Source organism: Alexandromys fortis, unplaced genomic scaffold (genome assembly GCF_014885135.2).
Source record: "Alexandromys fortis isolate MF-2015 unplaced genomic scaffold, M_Fortis_MF-2015_v1.1 scaffold_150, whole genome shotgun sequence".
Lineage (NCBI taxonomy): Eukaryota > Metazoa > Chordata > Mammalia > Rodentia > Cricetidae > Alexandromys > Alexandromys fortis.
Window position 1 is genome coordinate 3,778,146 of NW_026068027.1, and position 19,939 is coordinate 3,798,084.

The window sequence follows — 19,939 nt, forward strand, 5'->3', positions numbered from 1 at the left end:
CTCTGTGTAACAGCTCTGGCTATCCTGGAACTCGCTTTGTTTTTATTAAGGCTTAATCTGGTTTGGGTTTTATTTTGTCTTTTAAATGTGTCGTTTTGCCTGCATTCCTGGTGCCGTGGAAGCCGTTGTATCTCTTGAACTGGAGTTACAGTTGTGAGTCACCATAGGGCTGCTGGGAATTGAACCCGAGTCCTTTGGAAAAAGAGCCAGTGGGTTTAACCCCTCTGAAGTGTCTCTAGTCCCATGGTCTGGGTTCAAATAAAAACACTTATTCAATCTCTAGCCCAGGCAGCCTTCAAATTTCCGATGTAAAGGAATGATGTGGAATTTAGGAGTTAGATGGATTTTTCCAACCTCCACCTGAGTGTTGGGATTGTGAATACCTTCAGCACCTCCAGCTCATAGATGCTAGAACAGAAATCCAAGATTTTGCATGTGTTATACAGCTCCCTTTTTTTTTTTTTTTTTGGTTTTTCGAGGCAGGGTTTCTCTGTAGCTTTGGAGAATGTCCTGGAACTAGCTCTTGTAGACCAGGCTGGCCTCAAACTGAGATCCACCTGCTGGGATTAAAGGCCTGCATCACCGCCGCCCGGTTTTCTGAGCTACATCCCGAGCTCTGGGTAAAGTTTTGTTTGTTTATTGGTTTGTTTGAGACAATGTTGAAACAATGTTTTTCTGTGTAGCCCAGGCTGTCCTGGATCTCACTCCGCAGTCCTGACTGACCAGCTGTCGCTATCCACCTGCGTCTGCCTCCTGAGGGCTGGGATTAAAGGCATAAATCCTTCACACCCGCTTTTTTTTTTTTTTTTTTCTGAGCTCTGAGTAAATTATCCAAACTGGGATATTCAGTGGCTGAGCCAGGCGTGGTTCGTATCCATAATCCCAACATTTGCAGGTGGAGCAGGACGATGAGGCCAGCCTGGAAAAAAAAAAAAAAGAAACAAAAATTGTTTTACAAAAGCAACCGCTGAACAAGTATAAATAATTCTGACTAATGTCTGACACAAGACTCTCGAAAGTCCTCTCCCTCCGTGAAGTATTTTGTCCTTGACAAGCAGTCACGAGTCACCTGGGGGGGCGGGAGAAAAAAAAAAACTCCCAAAGAACAGTCCACGCCTGCGCTTAAAAGGAAGGGCGGGGCTAGAGCGGAATTTCCGAGGCTACAGTTCTCTTTTTATTGGTTGGGACGACTCTGACCTGGTCACATGACAGGAACCGGAAGTCTGGGTTATAAAGTAAAGGAAGCTGAGCGCTCCGCTGGGTTTTCGTCTCGGGTTTGCTCCGCCGCTGCTTAAAGCCCAGTCTCGAGGCGGTCCCCTGGCCGAGCTTCGCCTTCGCCATGGCTCTCAGCGATGCAGACGTACAGAAGCAGGTGAGGGCCGGCGTGGGTGCCCCGCGGCCGTAGTTCCGGGCTGTGCTGGCGTTCGGCTCCTGCAGAGCCGGGTCTTAGGGCGGCCGGAGCCCTCGGTGCGGGTCGTGTGCGTGGGGAAGATTTGCGGTCCCGGAGAGAGGGGGGTTGCAGTGCATCTCACGTGACCGCTGGTCTCCTGCGTCCACTTGCTGTCACGGAGCCGTCAACTAGGCTCTGCCTCCCATCTCAGCAACCGCCTTTTTCCTGGGGTTCTCACTGCTTAATCCGGCAGAGTTTTTTGCAAAGGATGAAAGCTGGGTCTTTTCTTTTCCCTGATTTTTTTTTTCCAAACCGTAGGAAAGGCCCACGGTATGATAGGAAAGAGACTGTTGGGAAAGAGCAGCTTGCCTTTGAGGACCTTCGTGGTGTGAACCGGGGCTACGCATTTGGGAAATCCTAATGATGGATTAGGTCAGGCTGAATCTTGATTTCAGGCCCGCTGGGCTTCACACCCTAACTTAAGAATCTTAGGAACATTCTGAAGTACAGCCTAGGGAGAAACAGGGTGCTGCTGACAGGCCTATGGCAAGAGAAAGGTGCTTCCCATTGGTCTTGCTGACTGTAAAACGTCTCCAGGGACTTTGCATTTAGTCCTCCTCTTCTTCTTTTCTTTCTTTCTTCCTCTCTCTCTCTCTCTCTCTCTCTCTCTCTCTCTCTCTCTCTCTCTCCTCTCTCTCATCCATTTATTCATTCATTTATTGGGGGGAGTTCCCTTAGTGTTTTGAAGTAAATTCTTGCTTTGTGGTTCTAGCTAGCCTGGTATGTATAGCCCAGCTAGTCCCCTGCCTCATATGACAGATGCAGACCTCCCCACCCTAGCTGCACATGGGTTTCCAGAAAAGAAAGTTGAAAGCTGCGGTTTAATGCTGCATAGTTAGAAAACTAAGTCTATTGTTTTCTCCAAACACCAGGAAACTCCTGACTGAAGCACTCTAACTGCTTGGGAATCTTCCTAGATAAGCTGTATTTTTGTTTTTGATGGTTCAATCTCGAGTAAAAATGCCTTTTTATTTCATCCTTAACCAAATATGTGTGAGGAACAGTGAGGTTTGCTGGGTGGTGGTGGTTCACGCCTTTAAGGCAGGTGGATCTCTTTGAGTTTGAAGCCAGCCTGGTCTACAGAACAAGTTCCAGAACAGTCAGGACTACACAAAGAAACCCTGTCTCAAAAAACCAAGAAAAAAAAAAAAAAAAACCAGTAAGGTTTTTCTTCCTTTTGGGAGTGGGGAGGAGAGGGAGCTGTGGTAGTTACAGAAGGGAAGGAGGGTGACATCCATGAAGAAGGTTAGGAAACCCTCCAGTATGTTCACAGTAAATGGGCTTTGGAGCATTTGTCACTGCTTCCGGTTTTAGCATAGGAAAAACTTGATGCAGTGGAAAAGCAGAGTGGCCTGGCTCTTAGGCACAATCCACTTCCTTCTTTTTAACCTGTTCTCACCCGCAGTTCCCTTCCTATTTCTTGTTAGAACTGTGTGGGAGGCCGAGGCCTCCAGGGAAGCTCCAGTGCAGAAACCAAGCAGTGTGATCACTGGGTTTTAGAACAGAACCATTTCTTCCTTATATAAAATGAGAGAAATCCCATTTGCAGTCTGCAGTCTGTGCTCACTCCTGGGGGAACAGAGGTCTTTTGTTTACTTGTTGAGGGGGGCTTGTTTTGTTTTGTGGTGTTAGGGTTCTAACCCAGGTCTTGGTGGGCAAGTGGTCTGTCCGTGAGCTACACTCTCAGGCCAAGGACAGTGTGTTTTATTCAAATATTCTCTGCAATATATAGACCAAGTGCCAGGCTTAGAGTAGGGCTTAAATTCTAGATTCTAGCAGGGCGGTGGTGGGGCGCACCTTTGTTTTCAGAGGCAGAGGTAGGTGGATCTCTGAGCTCAAGGCCAGCCTGGTTTACGAGCAAGTTCTAGTACAGCCAGAGCTGTTACACGGAAAACCCCTGTCACAAAAAAAAAAAAAAAAAAAAGATCCTAGAGTCCTCTTTCTCCCAACATTTTAAACTGTTTTTTTCAATTCTAGGCCTATTTGATTTGGGGCCGTGTGGTGCTGACTCGGGTCTTCACACATGGTGGACAAGCACTGGACCATATACCTCATTCCCTGTACAAAGTATTTGATTTTTTATCTAGAGAGTTTGGTCACTTATTACAGCAGATTTTCTAAGGGACTAGACTCCAGAAAACTTTATTAGTGGGATATCAAAGAGAAACAAAACACAACAAAAATCCCACATTTTTGAAAGTTTTTTTTTTTTTTTTCTGATTTAGGGGTGGAGCTAAGTGTTCTTAAGGGGTTGACTCAAGGTCTTAGAATCCTGGTTGACTGTAAATAGACCTTTGCTCTAGGCCAGGCTGGCCAGGGCGGGTCTGCAGCCCAGAGGTCCAGCACTAAGGAAGGCAGGTAATACAGGTTTGAATTGGTTTCACCCAGGAAGACAGGTCTTGGAGCGTTTGTAACGCTGATCACTTTATTAAAGTATGTTTATGTTTTTGAGCCCGGGTCTCACTGCACTGGTTCATAAGAGATCCACTTGCCTCTGCTCTAAATATGGCTTATTTCTGTATTAGTTAGGATTTTTTTCTTTTCTCTTTTTAATGTGCACTGGTGTTTTGACTGCATGTGTGTCTTTGTTAGGGTGTCAGATCCTCTGGATCTGGAGTTCCAGTTGTGAGCTGCCGAGTGGGTGCTGGGAATTGAACCCAGGTCCTCTGGAAAAGCAGCAGTGCTCTTAACCAACGAGCTATCTCTCCAGCCCCTTAATTAGCATTTTTCTTGCTATGCTAAAACACCACAACCAACAACAACTCTGGAGAGGAAAGAGCTTATCTCAGTTACACTTACACATCACAGTCCAACAGAGTCAGGGGGGACCTGGAGGCAGGGACTGAAACAAACTACTTTTTTGTTTGTTTGGGTTTGCTCGGCCTGCTTTTCTGTGCATCCCAGGACCACCTGCCCGGAGGTGGCACCACCCACATAAATACTAGTTAAGAAATGTCATGTAGGCTTTCCTACAGGCCAGTCTCCCAGGGACAGTTTCTCAGTTGTGGTTCTAGTGCTCTGGGATAACTCTTCCATGCACATATGTTGCTCTCATTGGTTGATAATAAAAGCTGCTTTGGCCTATAGCAAGGCAGAATATAGCTAGGCAGGAAAGCCAAGCTGAATACAGGGAAAAAGAAGGACAGAGTCAGGAGAGATACCAGCCAGCTGCTGGAGGAGCAAGATGTATTAGAACACAGGTAAAGCCACGGGGCAAAACATGGATTAATAGTAATGGGTTAATGAGAAGTGAAGAACTAGTCAGTAATAAGCCTGAACTGTTTGGCCAAGCAGCTTATTATTGATATTAAGTGTTTTTTTAAAGATCGGCCAGGACAAGGCAAGACAGAGAAACCTCCATTTTCACTCGAGCTTGTGTTGTTGTGTCTAACCAGGACAGGTGACTTATTAGGTGAGGTGCCTGATGCCGAGCCTGATAACGTGCAATCCCTGGGACCTCCATGGTGGCAGTAGAGAGCTGAGCTTAATAGGTGGCGGACCTCGGTGGTTATGCACACCCTAACACACACAATAAATATGAAAACAATCGAGATGTTAGGTGTTTGGTCCTCTCTAGAGGTCCAGAGTGCCCTAGGAGCACAGCACTGGGAAGTTCAGGGGATGGTGGGCCACGTGAAGACTGGTGGAAGGGGGAGCATCAACAGTAAGCTCAAGGAGCTGGAATGAGCCACCTGTGGTCACAGTTTCTGCAGAAGCACCCTTGGCTGTGCGGTTTGTTCCCAGCGTTGCTTGAGAGGAGCAGCAGTCAGCCTTGTACCTTCTGAGTCTGCACTGGCTCTGTAGCCCTGGCTGCTATGCAGAATGCCCTGTAGACACAGCAGGCTGAACCTGGTGGTCCTCCTGTGACTCTGGAGTGCGGTGCCTTCTCCTGACTGAGACATGACGTCTTTTCCCACCTAGATTAAGCACATGATGGCTTTCATCGAACAAGAAGCGAATGAGAAGGCAGAGGAAATCGACGCAAAGGTGAGATTTTCAAGTTAACTAAAGGTTTGTGCTGTTTGCTTTTCCTAAGCACTATTACTGCTAAAATTGTTTAGTTTCGCATCACATATGATCAGTAAGAAAATATCTTTCTTTTTTTTTCTCCTTCCTCAAGGTTTCTCTGTGTAGCCCTAGTTGTCCTAGAATTGGCTCTGTAGACCAGGCTGGCCTCAGACTCACAGAGATCCGCCTTTCTCTGCCTCCCTGAGTGCTGGGATTAAAGGTGTACACCACTGCTCACCTTTAAAAGGGGGGGGGGAGGAAGCTGAAGAGATGTCTCAGTGGTTAAGAGCACCGACTGCTCTTCCGGAGGACCCAGGTTCAATTCCCAGCACCCACATGGCAGCTCACAACTGTCTGAAGATCCAGTTGCAGGGGATCAGACACCTTCACACCAATGCACATAAAATAAAGATAAATAAATCATTAAGAAAGGGGAGGGGGAGTCTGGGCAGGCGGTGGTGACATGCATCTTTAATCCCAGCACTCAAGGGGCAGAGGCAGGTGGATCTCTATGAGTTGGAGGTTAGTATGTTCTACAGAGTGATTTCCAGGACAGCCAGGGCTACACAGAGAAACCCTGTCTCAAAAAACTGGGAAAAAAAACCCCACAATTTTTACACTTATTTTGTGTGTAATAAAATACATGTACTCAGGCACTGTATTTTTATTGAAAATAAAACAAAAAACATGAATAATACATACATACATGTATACATACAGATACACAGGTACACAAAATCCATAAAAACAAAATCAGAAACAATAATAGACATGTAACTTAAAAAAAAAAAAAAGCCCAGGTAAAGCATTATGAGAGAAAACATCTCCTGAGGTACCATTGAATTTGTTTTATGTTGTCCGTCTGTCCCAGGCATGGGGCCTCCCTTAAGTGTGGTTTGTATGTAGAACACTTAGAATTTCCACTACTGTGAAGAATACTGCAGCTCTTTTTTTGTTTTGTTTTGTTTTGTTTTAAATTTTATTTATTTATTTATGTATACAGTGTTCTGCATGTATGTCTGCAGGCCAGAAGAGGGCACCAGATCTCAGATGGTTGTGAGCCACCATGTAGTTGCTGGGAATTGAACTCAGGACCTCTGGAAGAGTGGTCAGTGCTCTTAACCTCTGAACCATCTCCCCAGCCTGACTGCAACTCTTATAAAGGAAAACATTTAATTGGGGTGGTTTACAGTTCAGAGGTTCAGTTCATTTTCATGAAGCATGGTGGCATTCAGACAGATGCGGTGCTGTAGAGGTAGCTGAGAGTTCTGCATCGTGATCCGTGGGTAGCAGGAGCTTCTGAAACCTCAGAGCCCACCCCCAGTGACACTTCCTCCAACAAGGCCATACTTCCCATAATGCTGCTCCCTGAGTCTGTGGGGGCCATTTTCATTCTTTGGTCAGCTGGGGATAGCTCTGGGGTAGGGGTGGGAGCTTGTGTTCCTTCTTTATTGACTTAGACCTGTGCTTGCTGCCACAGTCTATGAGCTCGTGTGTGTCAGTCCTGTAGTGTGTAGAAGGCCTTGTTTCCTTGGTGTCCTGCATTCCACTGGCTCCTACAATCCTCTTGCCCCGCTTCCTTGGGGTTTCTAAGCCCTGAGGGTTTGATGAAGACGTCCCATTAGGACTGAATGTTCAAGGTCTGTGGCTCCCTGCATATCGTCCAGCTGTGTGTCTCCTGCAGGAGGAAGCGTCCCTGGTGATGGCTGGGCAGACTCTGATCTGATTCCCAGGTGGCGTGGCCACCCCTTCTGCACATTAGTGCATGTGCCGTGGTGTTTGTGTGGTGGTTCTCTCCTTTCCCGCGTGGGCCCTGTTAGATGTGGCATCGGTGCCTTTGTCTGCTGAGCCATCTCACTCATCCCAGTCTTCAAGTTCGGTCTGCCTGCCTCTGCCTGAGCTTCGGGATTCAAGGTGTGCACCACCACATTCGGTTAGGTCTTACTGCATGAGAATCATCAACATTTGATAGACCACCGAGAGCATTCTTACAGGGATCTGGCACATTCCCAGCATTTAGGATGTAGAATCAAGAGAACTCAGTCAGCTGTGGCTCCATTAGTCTTAGTCTCAGACAGAACAAAAGCCGTAATCCAAGCATCTGAAGGTAGAGCTGGGAGGAGTGCCCACATGTTGAAGACCAGGGAAAGGAAATATGTGATTTCTAACTCTAAAAAGACTGGTCAAGAGCATTATGGCAGCTATTTAAGATCAGAGTTTGGTTCCTAGCATCTATATCGGGTGGCTCATAGCCACCTGTAACATCAGTCCTATGGGATCTAATACCCTCACCTGACTTCTAGAAGCACCTGAATACTTAAGGAAACACATTTAAAAAAAAAAAAAAAAAAAACAAAGTAATCCCTCCCTTCCTGTAGAAGGAGCTGCGGGCAGGCCTGCTTTTCTGCTTTTCGTCCCGCCCAGCTCCTGCCCAGCTAGCTTTACACCCGAAATAACAACACACACATTGTATTCATTTAAACACTGCCTGGCCCATTAGCTCTAGCCTCTTACTGGCTAACTCTCACATCTTGATTAACCCATTTCTATTAATGTGTATCGCCACTTAACTGTTGCTTACCGGCATGAGTCTAACCACCATCCATCTCGGGAAGGGGAATCATGGCATCTGACTGACTGCTTCTTTCTCCCAGCATTCTGTTCAGTCTAAATTCTGCCCTATCAAAAGGCCGAGGCAGTTACTTTATTAACCAATGAAAGTAACACATAGACAGATGACCCTCCTATATCACATCCCCACCTCCGAAACAAGGTTTCTCTGTGTGACAGCTCTGTAGATGAGATCCACCAACCTCTGCCTCCTGACTGCTGGGATTAAAGGCGTGCACCACCACTGCCTGGCCAACAAAGTAATCTTTTTTAATATTTATTTATTATGTATACAATATTCTGTCTGTGTGTATGTCTGCAGGCCAGAAGAGGGCACCAGACCTCATTACATATGGTTGTGAGCCACCATGTGGTTGCCGGGAATTGAACTCAGGACCTTTGGAAGAGCAGGCAATGTTCCTAACCACTGAGCCATCTCTCCAGCCCCCACAACAAAGTAATCTTTGAGGATAAGAGTTATAATAGATTTTAAGTTTTCACATAGGGAATAAGTGAATATATGAAAGTATTCCTGGTGCTTGCTTCGGCAGCACATTACTAAAATTGGAACGATACAGAGATTAGCATGGCCCCTGCTCAAGGATACTTCCAAGAAGCGTTCCATATTTTTAGATATCCTCATCCAGTATGATTGGACCCTGTTTATGGCTGATCCTCAACCCTGTGAATCCAAAAAGTTTGGGGGGCCTGGTGCCCATGCTCGATAGCAGAAATCCTACCGATAAGCCCAACTCAAGGATCAGGGTTTACCTTTGTAATACATCCTAGGGTTTTAATGATAATAAAAAGAAAGAAAGTATTCCCATATTCCTGGTTCCTGGATGTTTATAATGATCAGCCAAATTGAATGTTCTAAATTAAATATGTTGATTCTTCTAGGCAGAAGAAGAGTTCAACATTGAGAAGGGTCGTCTTGTGCAAACCCAAAGACTGAAGATTATGGAATATTATGAGAAGAAAGAAAAACAGATTGAGCAGCAGAAGAAAATGTAAGGAGATGATAGTTAATGCACTGAGCTAAAGAAGCCATGTGTGTGTAGCCCACGTTGGCCAGAGCTTCTAAGTGGGACTGCGGGCATGTGCCACCATATATGATTTCTGCACTGCTGGAGATTGACTCCAGGGCCTTGTACTATCCACACGCTCCACCAACCAGCCTAGCCGGTCCTCAGCCATTAAGAAGGTTTGAAGGGCAATGAAGCAAGGTCACAGGGAATAGCTCAGTGGGACGGTGCTTTTTTACCCTGTGCAGGGCCCAAAACTCCACCCCGAGATCTGCTCTTCATCCTAAGAAAGTTCAAAACTACAAAGACAAGACGAAGCAGCTTGAGAGTCTAGTTCTTCCTCCTCTTTTCTCCCCAAGACGGTTTCTCTGTGTAACCCTGGCTGTCCTGGAACTCGCTCTGTAGACCAGGCTGGCCTTGAACTGGGAGTCTACTTCTTGACATCAGCAAGTTAGTGGGCTTCTGTCACTGAACAGAAGCCTTAGCTGGGGTGGGAGCTAGTGTCTTGAGACGTGAGAGTCACGAGTTTGAAAATGGCAGTGATAAACAGGGTCTATGGCTTATCTCCAAAGCTAACAGATGGAAGAAGATCGGGGCATAGGGTACACTCCTAGAATCCCAGCAGAGGCAGAGCTCTGGGTTCCAGGCCAGCCTGGTCTAGCCAGAGCTACACAGTGAGACCTTGAATCAAAAAAGAAGGGCAAAACTGGTGAGAGTGCTTGGAGACCTGCAGGGTTCCTGCAGGGCTGCTGACTGCTTATCCAGCGTCCTCTGCTTACATGGAAAGTGTATTTTTCTGTATCGTTGTTTTTGATGTTGTATTGATAGTCTCCCATCCCTTTTGTAGTCAAATGTCCAATCTGATGAATCAAGCAAGACTCAAAGTCCTCCGAGCAAGGGATGACCTCATCGCTGTGAGTATCTAGCTCTGGTGACTATGGAACTGTGAAATGCTCGTTCACTTTGCCACGATAATTATTAGTTAGCATTTAGAAATAATGGTTTGTTGTTGCTGTTGTGTTTGGTTGGGTTGGTGTTTTTTTGTTTGCTTGCTTTTGTGATAGTGTGCCTCTCAGTATGCAGTTGGCCTAATTGATATTCCAGTCTGACTGATCTTTTGTTTGGTTGGTTGGTTTTGCTTTTCTTTTTTTTTATTTTTTTATTTTTATTTTATTTTTTTTTAACAACTCTATTTTATTTTATTTTTTTTTATTTTTTTAAATTTATTTATTATGTATATAGTGTTCTGGGCACCAGATCTAATTATAGATGGGTGTGAGCCATCATGTGGTTGCTGGGAATTGAACTCAGGACCTTCAGAACAGCAGTCAGTTCTTTTAACCTCTGAGCCATCTCTCCAGCCCTTGGTTTTGCTTTTCAATCAGGGTTTCTCTGTGTAGACCAGGCTGGCCTGGAACTCAGATCCACCTGCCTCTGCCTCCTGAGTGCTGGGATTAAAGGCGTGCTCCACTACCATCCATCAGAGAAAGGTTTTTGTTTTGTTTTGTTTTGTTTTGTTGAGACTGTAACAGGTGTGCCACTCTTGGCTTTTATTATTTATTTGTGCTGGTGTTTTGCCTGATGTGGGGGTGTCAGGTCTTAGAGTTACAGATAGGTGGGAGCTGACATGTGGGTGCTAAGCATTGAACCCAGGTCCTCTGAAAATGCAGTCAGTGCTCTGAACTACTGAGCCATCTTGCGAGTCCCACTCCTGGTTCTTTATACAGGCTTTTCACAGTAGCTGAATTGTCTAATGCTGTTACTGGGGTTGAAACCCACACTATGCCAAATACCAACATGTACCTTGGGCTGGCTTAGACTTCCCTGTGTTGCCAAGGATGACCTTGAACTTCTTAGCTTCCTGCTTCTACTTAGTGCTGGGCTTACAAGGATGCACCCACAGTGGCCCATTTTGTAGTCCTGCAGGGTCTAAACCAGAGTTTCATACATGCTAAGCAAACGCTACTAACTGACCTGCACCCTCAGATTGTTGGTATTTTGTTTTTGTTGATTGTTTTGTTTTTTGTTTTTGTTTTTTTCCAAGACGGTTTCTCTGTGTACCCCTGACTATCCTGGAACTCGTTCTGTAGGCCAGGCTGGCCTCAAACTCAGAGATCCACCTGTCTTTGTCTCCTGAATGCTGGGAGTAAAGTCATGTGTGTGCCTGATTGTCTTTGTTTAGAGACAAGGTGCCAATAGCCCTAGAGCCTGTAGTTGAGTCAGGCAGGCCCTGGATCCCAGCAATGCAGACATACACCAGCATACTGACCAGGTCTTGCTGTATAGTCCCAGCTGGCCTTAGACACTCAGCATTCCTTGCATCTCTGGATTGGAATGACAGGCTTTGTAATTTATAATTATAGATCTTTGCAGGTTCATCAGTCCCATAGGTTTCTGCCAAGCAGATCTGCTAAACAGAACTCTAAGAACAAGAATGGTGTTTCTCATCAGCACTCGCTGGGTTCAAAGCCAGCCTGGTCTACAGAGTGAGTTCCAGGACAGCCAGAGATATACAGAGAAACTCAAGTGGTGTTTCCTGGGCTGTTTAAGTTTCTCAAGACAGGGTTTTCTGTGTAACAGCCCTGGCTGTCCTAGAACTCACTTCCTGAGAGCTGGGGTTAAAGGTGTGCACCACCACTGTCCGGTACATTCCCTGCTTTCTTGCAGTGTTTGTAGCACAGACTCTCGGGATGTGTGTTTAGTGAATACCCAGCAGTGGGATGTGAGGCGGTGGGCATGAGCTGTGAGGGGCAGATACAGAGCTTTCTCTTTCCGTTCTCTGTAGGATCTGCTAAATGAGGCAAAACAGAGACTCAGCAAAGTGGTAAAAGATACTACCAGATACCAAGTGCTGCTGGACGGGCTGGTCCTCCAGGTATGGTTCTATGCCAAGTTGGCTATGCACAGCTGCAGTCCTGGGAGCCTCTAAAGTCTGTCAGAGGCCAGCTCAGTTTTTCCACCTCAACTTCTTTTTCCTTCTTCCTGTGTCTGGTGTGTGTTGTACAGGGGCAACAAATCCTTTCTTTCTAACCCTCTGGTCAAATCTACCTGTCGCCTGCAGCTTTACACGTCCCTACTTTGGTTTGACCTTTAAAATACTTGACTTTAAATCCATGGTTAGTGCTGAGGGCATAGCTCGGTGGTCAAGGCAGAATATTTGCATAGCTTGTGAGTAACCCTCAGGTTCGCTGTCTAGTACTACAGTACTAGGAAAAAAAGGAAAAAAGTTCAAACAGTTGTTTGCTTCTGGGTTATGAATCTTTTATTTTACTCATGTTAATTCAGAGTATTTGTCCTCAGTCCGGCTAATAGGATTCCATAGGAACGCGGTCGAGCATTGAAAATCTCTGGTTTCAGTCCGTGTCTAGTGCTAGTACGGAGCTTGCTGTCTTGTGTGCTCGTACTGCATTGTTCGTGCAGAGCTCTGGGTGACACCGGGAAGAACTATAGGACGCTGTTGTCTGTTTTCCACTACAGACTCTGATTGCTTTTTCCAGGGCCTGTACCAGCTGTTGGAGCCCCGGATGATTGTGCGGTGCAGAAAACAGGATTTCCCTCTGGTGAAGGTAAAGAACTTAGTTACTGTCATTGAAAAAAGGGGCTCAAGTGTCAGAGGCTGCCTGCACTGGGTGGATGCTGTCACTGAGGCAGTCACGGAGGAACCTGGAGGCAGGAGTTGATGTGGGGGAGTGCTTCTTACTGGTTGCTGGGTTTTGAAACGGGGTTTAATTATATTTCTATCCCTGGCTTACCTGGAACTTGCTATATAGGACAGGCTGGCCATGAACGCCTGGATCCTCGTCCTCTGCCTCAGCTGGAACTGCTTTCACCCGCTTCCCTACAGCACTCAGGATCTCACACACACACACACACAGGCCAGTCTGTGGAGACATTTTCCCAATGAGAGTCCCTCTTCCCAAGTGACTCTAGCTTGTCAAGTTGATGTAAAGCCAGGTGAAGGACTGAAGAGATGGCTCAGTGGTTAAGAGCACTGGCTGCCCTTCCAGAGGACTTCGGATCAACTCCTAGCACCCACATGGCAGCTCACAACTGTCTGTAACTCCAGTTCCGGGGGATCTGACACCTTCACACCCATGTACACAGAATAAATTTAAATAAATTTTTTTTTTTTTTTTTTTAAAAAACTAGCCAAATGAGTCTCCAGCATATAAGGTAGACTAGGCATGGGCAAGATGGCTTAGCAGGTAAAGCCACATGCAAGGACAAGGCAGATTCTTGCACGTTCTCTGACCTCTGCACACACAGTTAATACTGAAGAACAAAGTAGTTTAAGGTTCTCTGTGATAGTTGCTTCTGTCTTTTGGTTTCTGGCTGTCTTGGGACTTGTTATGTATACCAGGCTGACCTTGAATTCACAGAGCTCTGGCTCCCAGTGCTGAGACTAAAGCTGTGTCGCTGAGCCTTTGCTTGTATTGCTGTCCCAGTAGAGCAGGCAGTTGAGGCGTTGTGATATGCCAGGGTATTGCTCACCCTTGAGTCACAGCCAAAGGGCTCTAGGTGACTGCCTAAGTAAGTTCAGTCTGTTTGATTTTTTTAGGAATGGCCTTAAAGTTTTTAGGCAATTGTAATTTAAATTTCTCACCCCTCCCCACCCCGGGATTTTTCAAGACAGCGTTTCTCGGGTAGCCATGGCTATCCTGGAACTCACTCTGTAGACCAGGCTGGCCTGAACTCACGGAGATCCACCTGCCTCTGCCTTGTGTTTTTCTACCTACAATACATATAAGATTCTTATATCTCTTCATACCCGGCAATACCTCCTTTTAATTAAAATTTTTATGTGCATGGGTGTTCTGTCTGCACGTATGTTTGTGTGCCACGTATGTGTCTGGTGTCCTTCCAGAGGTGGTTCCCCTGGAACTGGAGTCATAGACGGTGTGAGCTGTCTTCTGGGTGCTGGGAATCATATCGGCCTTCTGGAAGAGCAGGCTTTGTTCTTAACCCCAACCAGCTTTTCAGTCTAGGACTTCTTTGTAGTTGCTGTCGTAATGGGTGTGGATTGCACCTCTCTTGGTAAGCGGTGCCTCTCACTTCTGCAGCTGCCAGTTCAGGTCAGGCCAGCAGCCACCCCCTCCCCCACGCTCCTGATACCAGGCTGTCTGCTGCCTCACTCACACCTGAGCTCTGGGGCGCTGCCCTTGGTGTGTTCATTCCGTTGCCAGAACCTTTGAGCCTGTGCCTCTTCTCCCACCTCGTGCAGGCTTGTGCTTTTCGTTCTTCCTCGGGAATGGCGCTGTTACATGTCCTCAGCAGCAAAGTTTGCTTTCGCCTGAAAATCTTTCATTGTTTGTTTCCCTTAGGCCGCAGTACAAAAAGCAATTCCTATGTATAAAATTGCCACCAAAAAAGACGTCGATGTCCAAATTGACCAGGAGGCCTACCTGCCTGAGGAAATGTAAGGAGACTTCCTGTTGTTGATCTTCTTGCTCTGGGAATGGCTGTGGTGCCCAGCCTTTTAGAAAGTGTCTTGTTTTTGTTGTTTGGGGGGGAGAAGGGGGTGTGGCTCAGCGGTAAAGCCCACACCTGGGTTTACTCCTCGGCCCTAAATACAGAAAGTGTTTTCTTGGCTGAGGTCTTGGCTGCAAGACGTGCAAGATGAGGTGTGGTGTGTTCCCCAGAAGCCTGTGGCTGTCATCCGTCAGGGCTCCAGTTCTTCCTCTTTAGAAACTCCCAGTGTGGGCAGAGCTTATCCAATGTCACACTGCCTGACCTAGGGCATCACGGGACACATTTTGAACTTAGTGGAAAGAACGTGAGGCTTAGGAATGTGAAATGGGCTGCGAACACTGACATCAGTATTAGATTTTGCAGCTTTGAGGTTTTGCTTCATTTCTTCCTCCTCCATGTAGAACCAGGAGTCATGAACACTGTGATGATTCAGATGTGGGTTCCTTCCCCACCCAGCCACATACTGTCTGAGCAGTGCTGGACCCCATACTTAATCTCACTGAGCCTTGAGAGTTCTTGTTTTTGTTTTTCTGGTGGCGACGGGGTGAGACAGGCTTTCACTCTGTAGACCAGGTTGGTCTTGTTTCCAGCAAGCTGAAATCAGAAGGCTGGGGTTACAGGCCTGGCTCACCATGCCCAGCTGACTTCATTCAACTGAAGTACAGCTACCTGGCACTCTCACGACATTCAAATGAGGTCATGTCTAGACGGCACTCACTGGTATAGCGGCTGATACTGCCTGGAGACTGTCATCATGTGTGTTTCAGAATAGTAGTGAAATGGGCTGGGGTGTAGCTCAGTATAGAGGGTCTGTTTAATGGATGTGAGACCCTAGGTCCCATCCCCAGCACCAAAGAGTAATAAAGTACCTAGTATATAGTAGTATATATACCACTATACATACAGTATAGTACTATACTATTGAATAGTATCTTCAAATGACTGACATAGCCAGGTACACTAATATTTCTGAATAAACACACATAGGAAAAACTGGCCATGGCGGCACTTGATAGTAATTGAAGTATTTGGGGTGGCAGGAGATTGTCAAGAGTTCATGACCAGCATTTTTTTTTTTTTTAAATGAAGCTAGGGCCAAGTATTGGTAGCACGTGCCTTTAATCCCAGAGGCAGGCAGCCTCTGCATGAGGCCACCTGGTTGGTCTACAGAGCGAGTTAGTTCCAGGACAGCCAGGGTTACACAGAGAAACCCTTTCTTAGGGGGAAAAACAAAAACAAAGCAAAACAAAAACAAAAAAAAACCCTGGGGGCTCATGCACAGGAAGCTGAGACAAGATAGTTTATTGTTGCTCGGCCTTTTGACTCGGGTGGGGGGGTAGAGTGCTGGAAGCAGTTTGGACTGTATGCAGACACTGTGTCCCAAACCCACGCTGACATTCAGTTCTGCTTATTCCTGTCCCTGCTGTCCTCACGTTCCCCCCAGACACAGGCAGGAGTCAGGATGGCGGCAAAGCACTGTCTTGTCCTTGTGAAGGGTGAAGGGGGAGTGGCTGTGTCTGCTGCCTTCATCACTAAAATGTCCCAAGGAGAAAGTACAACCTTTCCCAGCCCATACATAATGGCGCATGCCAGTCAGTAATCTCAGCAGAGCAGGACGGTTGTTAGATGGCGAGTCCCAGGCTAGCCTGGACTACCTAGTGAGGCGTTGTCTCAAACACCATCCAGGCCATTAGTCCGTTTATCTCAGTAATTGACAGAACTGGCCGTGGTGAATCTGGTTCCTGGGGCTCATTGTAATATAGTTGACTTGTGTGTGCCTCCTGTGTGCTGAGAGCCATCGAGGAGCGGGGTGACAGTGAGGTCTGGGTAGAGGCAGATAATAGCTGTTGTCTTCTGCCTGTCCTCCCTGTCTGTCAGCAGTATGCAGGTGCGGCCTCTCCAGCAGGCTGCCTGTTGATAATAGCTACGATAATTGAAACCAGTTTCCACTTGCTGGGAAGGCCTGGCTACAACTGAGCTGCATGGTGTAACGCGTGGCTGTGCTCAGCAGTCACTTGGGATTGTGTGTGAGTTCTTGCTGAAGCTGTCGCGTTAGTGTCCACCTCACATGCCTCGGCCACCGGTGCCGAGGGAGTTGTGCAAGCGTGATGGATGCACACTTGTCAAGCCTGTGCTTTCCTGTGTTCTCTGTAGAGCTGGTGGAGTAGAGATCTATAATGGGGATCGCAAGATAAAGGTTTCCAACACTCTGGAAAGCCGGCTGGACCTCATAGCCCAACAGGTGAGTGCGGAAGGCTTCGGGTTACCTTTTGACTGATGCAGTCCGGCTTTTTCTGTCCCCCTCGCCAGCTCTCAAATAACCACAAGGAGACTTGTTTCTGACCAGCACTTATAACTTAAATCAGCCCATTTCTATTTACTTTTTTTTTGTCTCGTGGCTTTTTTTATCTTTACTCTGGCTGGCGACTCCTCTTGCCTCTGGCTTCTTCTTTCCAGCCATCTGTCTGTCCTGAAAAATCCTGCCTAGCTACTGGCCATTTAGATTTCTATTAAACCAATTGCAGTGAGGTATCTTCACAGTGTAAAGGAATATTCCACAACAAGCGAGCACTGCTCTCAAGTGCTGCAAGAACACAGCAAAGTGCGTGCAAGGCTGTTTCTCACATCTCCACACTTGCACGCGGAACTGTAGGAGACAGCCATGGCGCTCAGCAGCTGCACTGCTACCTTGCTCAGGCCCTGATTTAGTGGTGTAGTTTGCGCATGTCTAGAGGCAGCCAGATATCTGAATGCTGAGGCTAGCCTAGTCTATAGGGTGAGTTCTGGGATAGCCAGGGCTACACAAAGAACCCCTGTCTCAAAGCAGAGTAGTTTAGCCAGACAGGGGGTTAGTGGTGCCACTTGGGAAGGATCGCTGTGTCTGAGGTCAGTCTCCAAGGAAGTGCACTGTGCTGGGAATGGACATAGCGCTTTTCTGTGTCGGCTTCAGTAACGCAGAGCTGCTGTGGCAGCTGGTAGTGCAGATGGGAGTTACGTGGATGTGGAACTCCAGGCCTGGGCTGGGCAGATAAGTAGCTCAGTGAGTAAAGTGTTTGCCTCACAGGCTTGAGGGCCTGAGCTCCATATCAGGAAATTACATAAAAAGTCAGGCGTGCTGGCGTGGGCGCTGGTGGCGCAAGCCTTTAATCCCAGCACTCGGGAGACAGAGGCAGGTGGATCTCTGTGAGTTCAAGGCCAGCCTGGTTTACAGAGCTAGTTCCAGGACAGGCTCCAAAGCCACAGAGAAACCCTGTCTCGAAAAACCAAAAAAAAAAAAAGTCAGGCATGATGGCATATTTATAATTGCAGCACTAGGGAAGCCGGTGCAGGAGGATTCCTGGGGTTGTTGGCCATCCAGCCTAGCTGAGTCGGCAAACCCCAAGCCAGTATAAGGTGTGTTTCTGAGCTTGCCCTCTGGCCTCCACAGCATGTGGGCATGGAGTCTCCCTCTTCTCCCCACCCTCTCTCTGTCTCCTAAGGAGACAAAACAATTTCAGGCCAGATGTAATGGTTCACACCTGTAATAATCCCAACATTTAGAAAGCAGAAAGATTGCTGGTTCCAGACCGGCCTGGGCTAGGCAGTAAAACCCTGTTCCATCTATAGCCACACACACACACACTTTCTCTCTGTCTCTGTCTCTGTCTCTCTCTCTCTCTCTCTCTCTCTCTCTCTCTCTCTCTCCCCTTTCGGTTCTTCACCAGTACATAAAGTTATATTTGAGCGGGCGCAGTAGAGTAACTTCCAACGTGACCGTCCCATGGTTTGGTTGAAGCTTGTATTGTGGATATGAGAGAGAGAGCAGCAGGCATCTGGAAGAATCCAGAGCAGAGAGAAAAAGAAGAAGACAACGCAGACTGGATGTGGCCAGGGCTAGGAGAGCGGGAGAGAATAGTGGAGCTAGTAATAACAAGAGAGAGTAGAACAAAGAAGGGGGAGCAAGAGAGGAAGGATGGTGAGAAAAAAGGGGGCAGAGGGAACACCCTGGAGGGATGAGGATGCCAGTGTGGACTTGTGGTACTGAGAGCCTGGAGACCTGCAAGAGTATTGAAATACAACTCCAGATAGCCGTATGTCTTTTCTGCCAGAGGTAATGAATGGAAATGACTCTTTTTTGGCAGGTGGGAACCAGTTTTGCAAGTTCCCAGGGAATGCTGGCCAAGATTTTATCTGACCCTTAAGATTGGTCACAGCCCTAGACATTTGAGGCAAAGTCCTTCTGTTCTAACAAGGACTTCAGCATAAATTGCATTCTGAGTGCCCTGTGTGGTCATCCCTGGCAGGCCGGAGGCACTCAGAAAGAACGTGTCTGGGGGCTGGAGAGATGGCTCAGTGGTTGAGAGTACTGGCTTTTCTTCCAGAGGTCCTGAGTTCAGTTCCCAGCACCCACATGGTGGCTCACAGCCATCTGTAATGACATCTGGCGCCATCTTCTGGTCTGCAGGTATATATGCAGACAGAACACTGTCTACATAATAAATAAATCTTTAAGAAACAAAAACGTCTGACCCACTGTGATGCAGTAGCGCTGTTCACACACCCACCGTCCCTGTGTCACAGTGGGACAGGCTTACACGGTGATTACTCCAGGCCTTTCTTTCTCCTGTCGTTTTTGTGAGCCCACAGTGTGGCTGTGGAAGTCCCTCTGGCAGGGTGCAGTGGATAGGACAGATCTGACGGGCTGAGCTCCGACCTTGCCATGTGGCAGTTCCCTATCTGATGTCCTTATTTACTGACTGGCTTCTTTACAGATGATGCCGGAGGTCCGGGGAGCCTTGTTCGGTGCAAATGCCAATAGGAAGTTTCTGGACTGAGCCTGGGGAGGTGCAGTTCGTCCGAGGCTGTAGTCCTGGAGCAGCAGATATCTGTGTGGCTTCCTCTTTCTGTTCTAATACTGGTAATCAGTGGATACCCTCTGCAGCTCATGCCCAATGTCAACAGAAGGGACGGCCGCGTGGTGTGGTCAGGATCCCAGCCCCAGCTCATCTGACACCACAGCTGTGCACTGTTCTGCAGCAGGACTTGCGGGGTCAGATGGTGCCGCGTGGCCCTCACTACAGAAGGGCCCATCCTCCCTGCTCCTAGTCTAGTGTAGAGTGAGTTGTGCATGCCGTCCCCTGCATCGGTGTCACGTGCATGTGGGGCTTGCATTCCTCCAGCAACGCTCGCTTCACTGTTACTGTTTGGGTCTAACTGTCCTCATCTGTAAATGTGATCTAAAATCTAAGCCACAAATACTCTATTTATTAAAACAAAAAGTTGATGTGGATTTGGTTGTCGCTTATTTTGTAAGGCATCGAGTTTGATTTGAGAGTTAAGTTTTGCCGGGCACAGTGGCACACCTGCGGAACATTGTTTGGGGCCGGCCTGGGCAACA

General features: G+C 47.3%; 1 protein-coding gene and 1 pseudogene across 1 annotated transcript; both read left to right on the forward strand.

Annotated features, from left to right (window-relative positions):
- The first annotated feature begins 1,204 nt into the window (after window positions 1-1,204).
- Atp6v1e1 (ATPase H+ transporting V1 subunit E1) lies at window positions 1,205-19,831 on the forward strand. Its single transcript, XM_050164005.1, has 9 exons — window positions 1,205-1,372; window positions 5,372-5,437; window positions 8,969-9,078; window positions 9,941-10,007; window positions 11,879-11,968; window positions 12,591-12,659; window positions 14,415-14,509; window positions 16,717-16,804; window positions 19,314-19,831. Exons 1-9 carry the CDS (start codon window positions 1,340-1,342, stop codon window positions 19,374-19,376), a joined length of 681 nt encoding a protein of 226 aa, XP_050019962.1. The 5' UTR covers window positions 1,205-1,339; the 3' UTR covers window positions 19,377-19,831.
- Window positions 8,605-8,699, forward strand: LOC126514929 (uncharacterized; annotated as a pseudogene).
- Window positions 19,832-19,939: the final 108 nt, after the last annotated feature.

Excerpts from the sequence above, each read along its gene's own strand:
- Atp6v1e1 (XM_050164005.1), top strand. The coding sequence starts at position 1,340 with ATGGCTCTCAGCGATGCAGACGTACAGAAGCAG. Across the intron at positions 1,373-5,371 it reads ATGCAGACGTACAGAAGCAG|ATTAAGCACATGATGGCTTT; the intron begins GTGAGGGCCGGC and ends TTTCCCACCTAG. Across the intron at positions 9,079-9,940 it reads ATTGAGCAGCAGAAGAAAAT|TCAAATGTCCAATCTGATGA; the intron begins GTAAGGAGATGA and ends TCCCTTTTGTAG.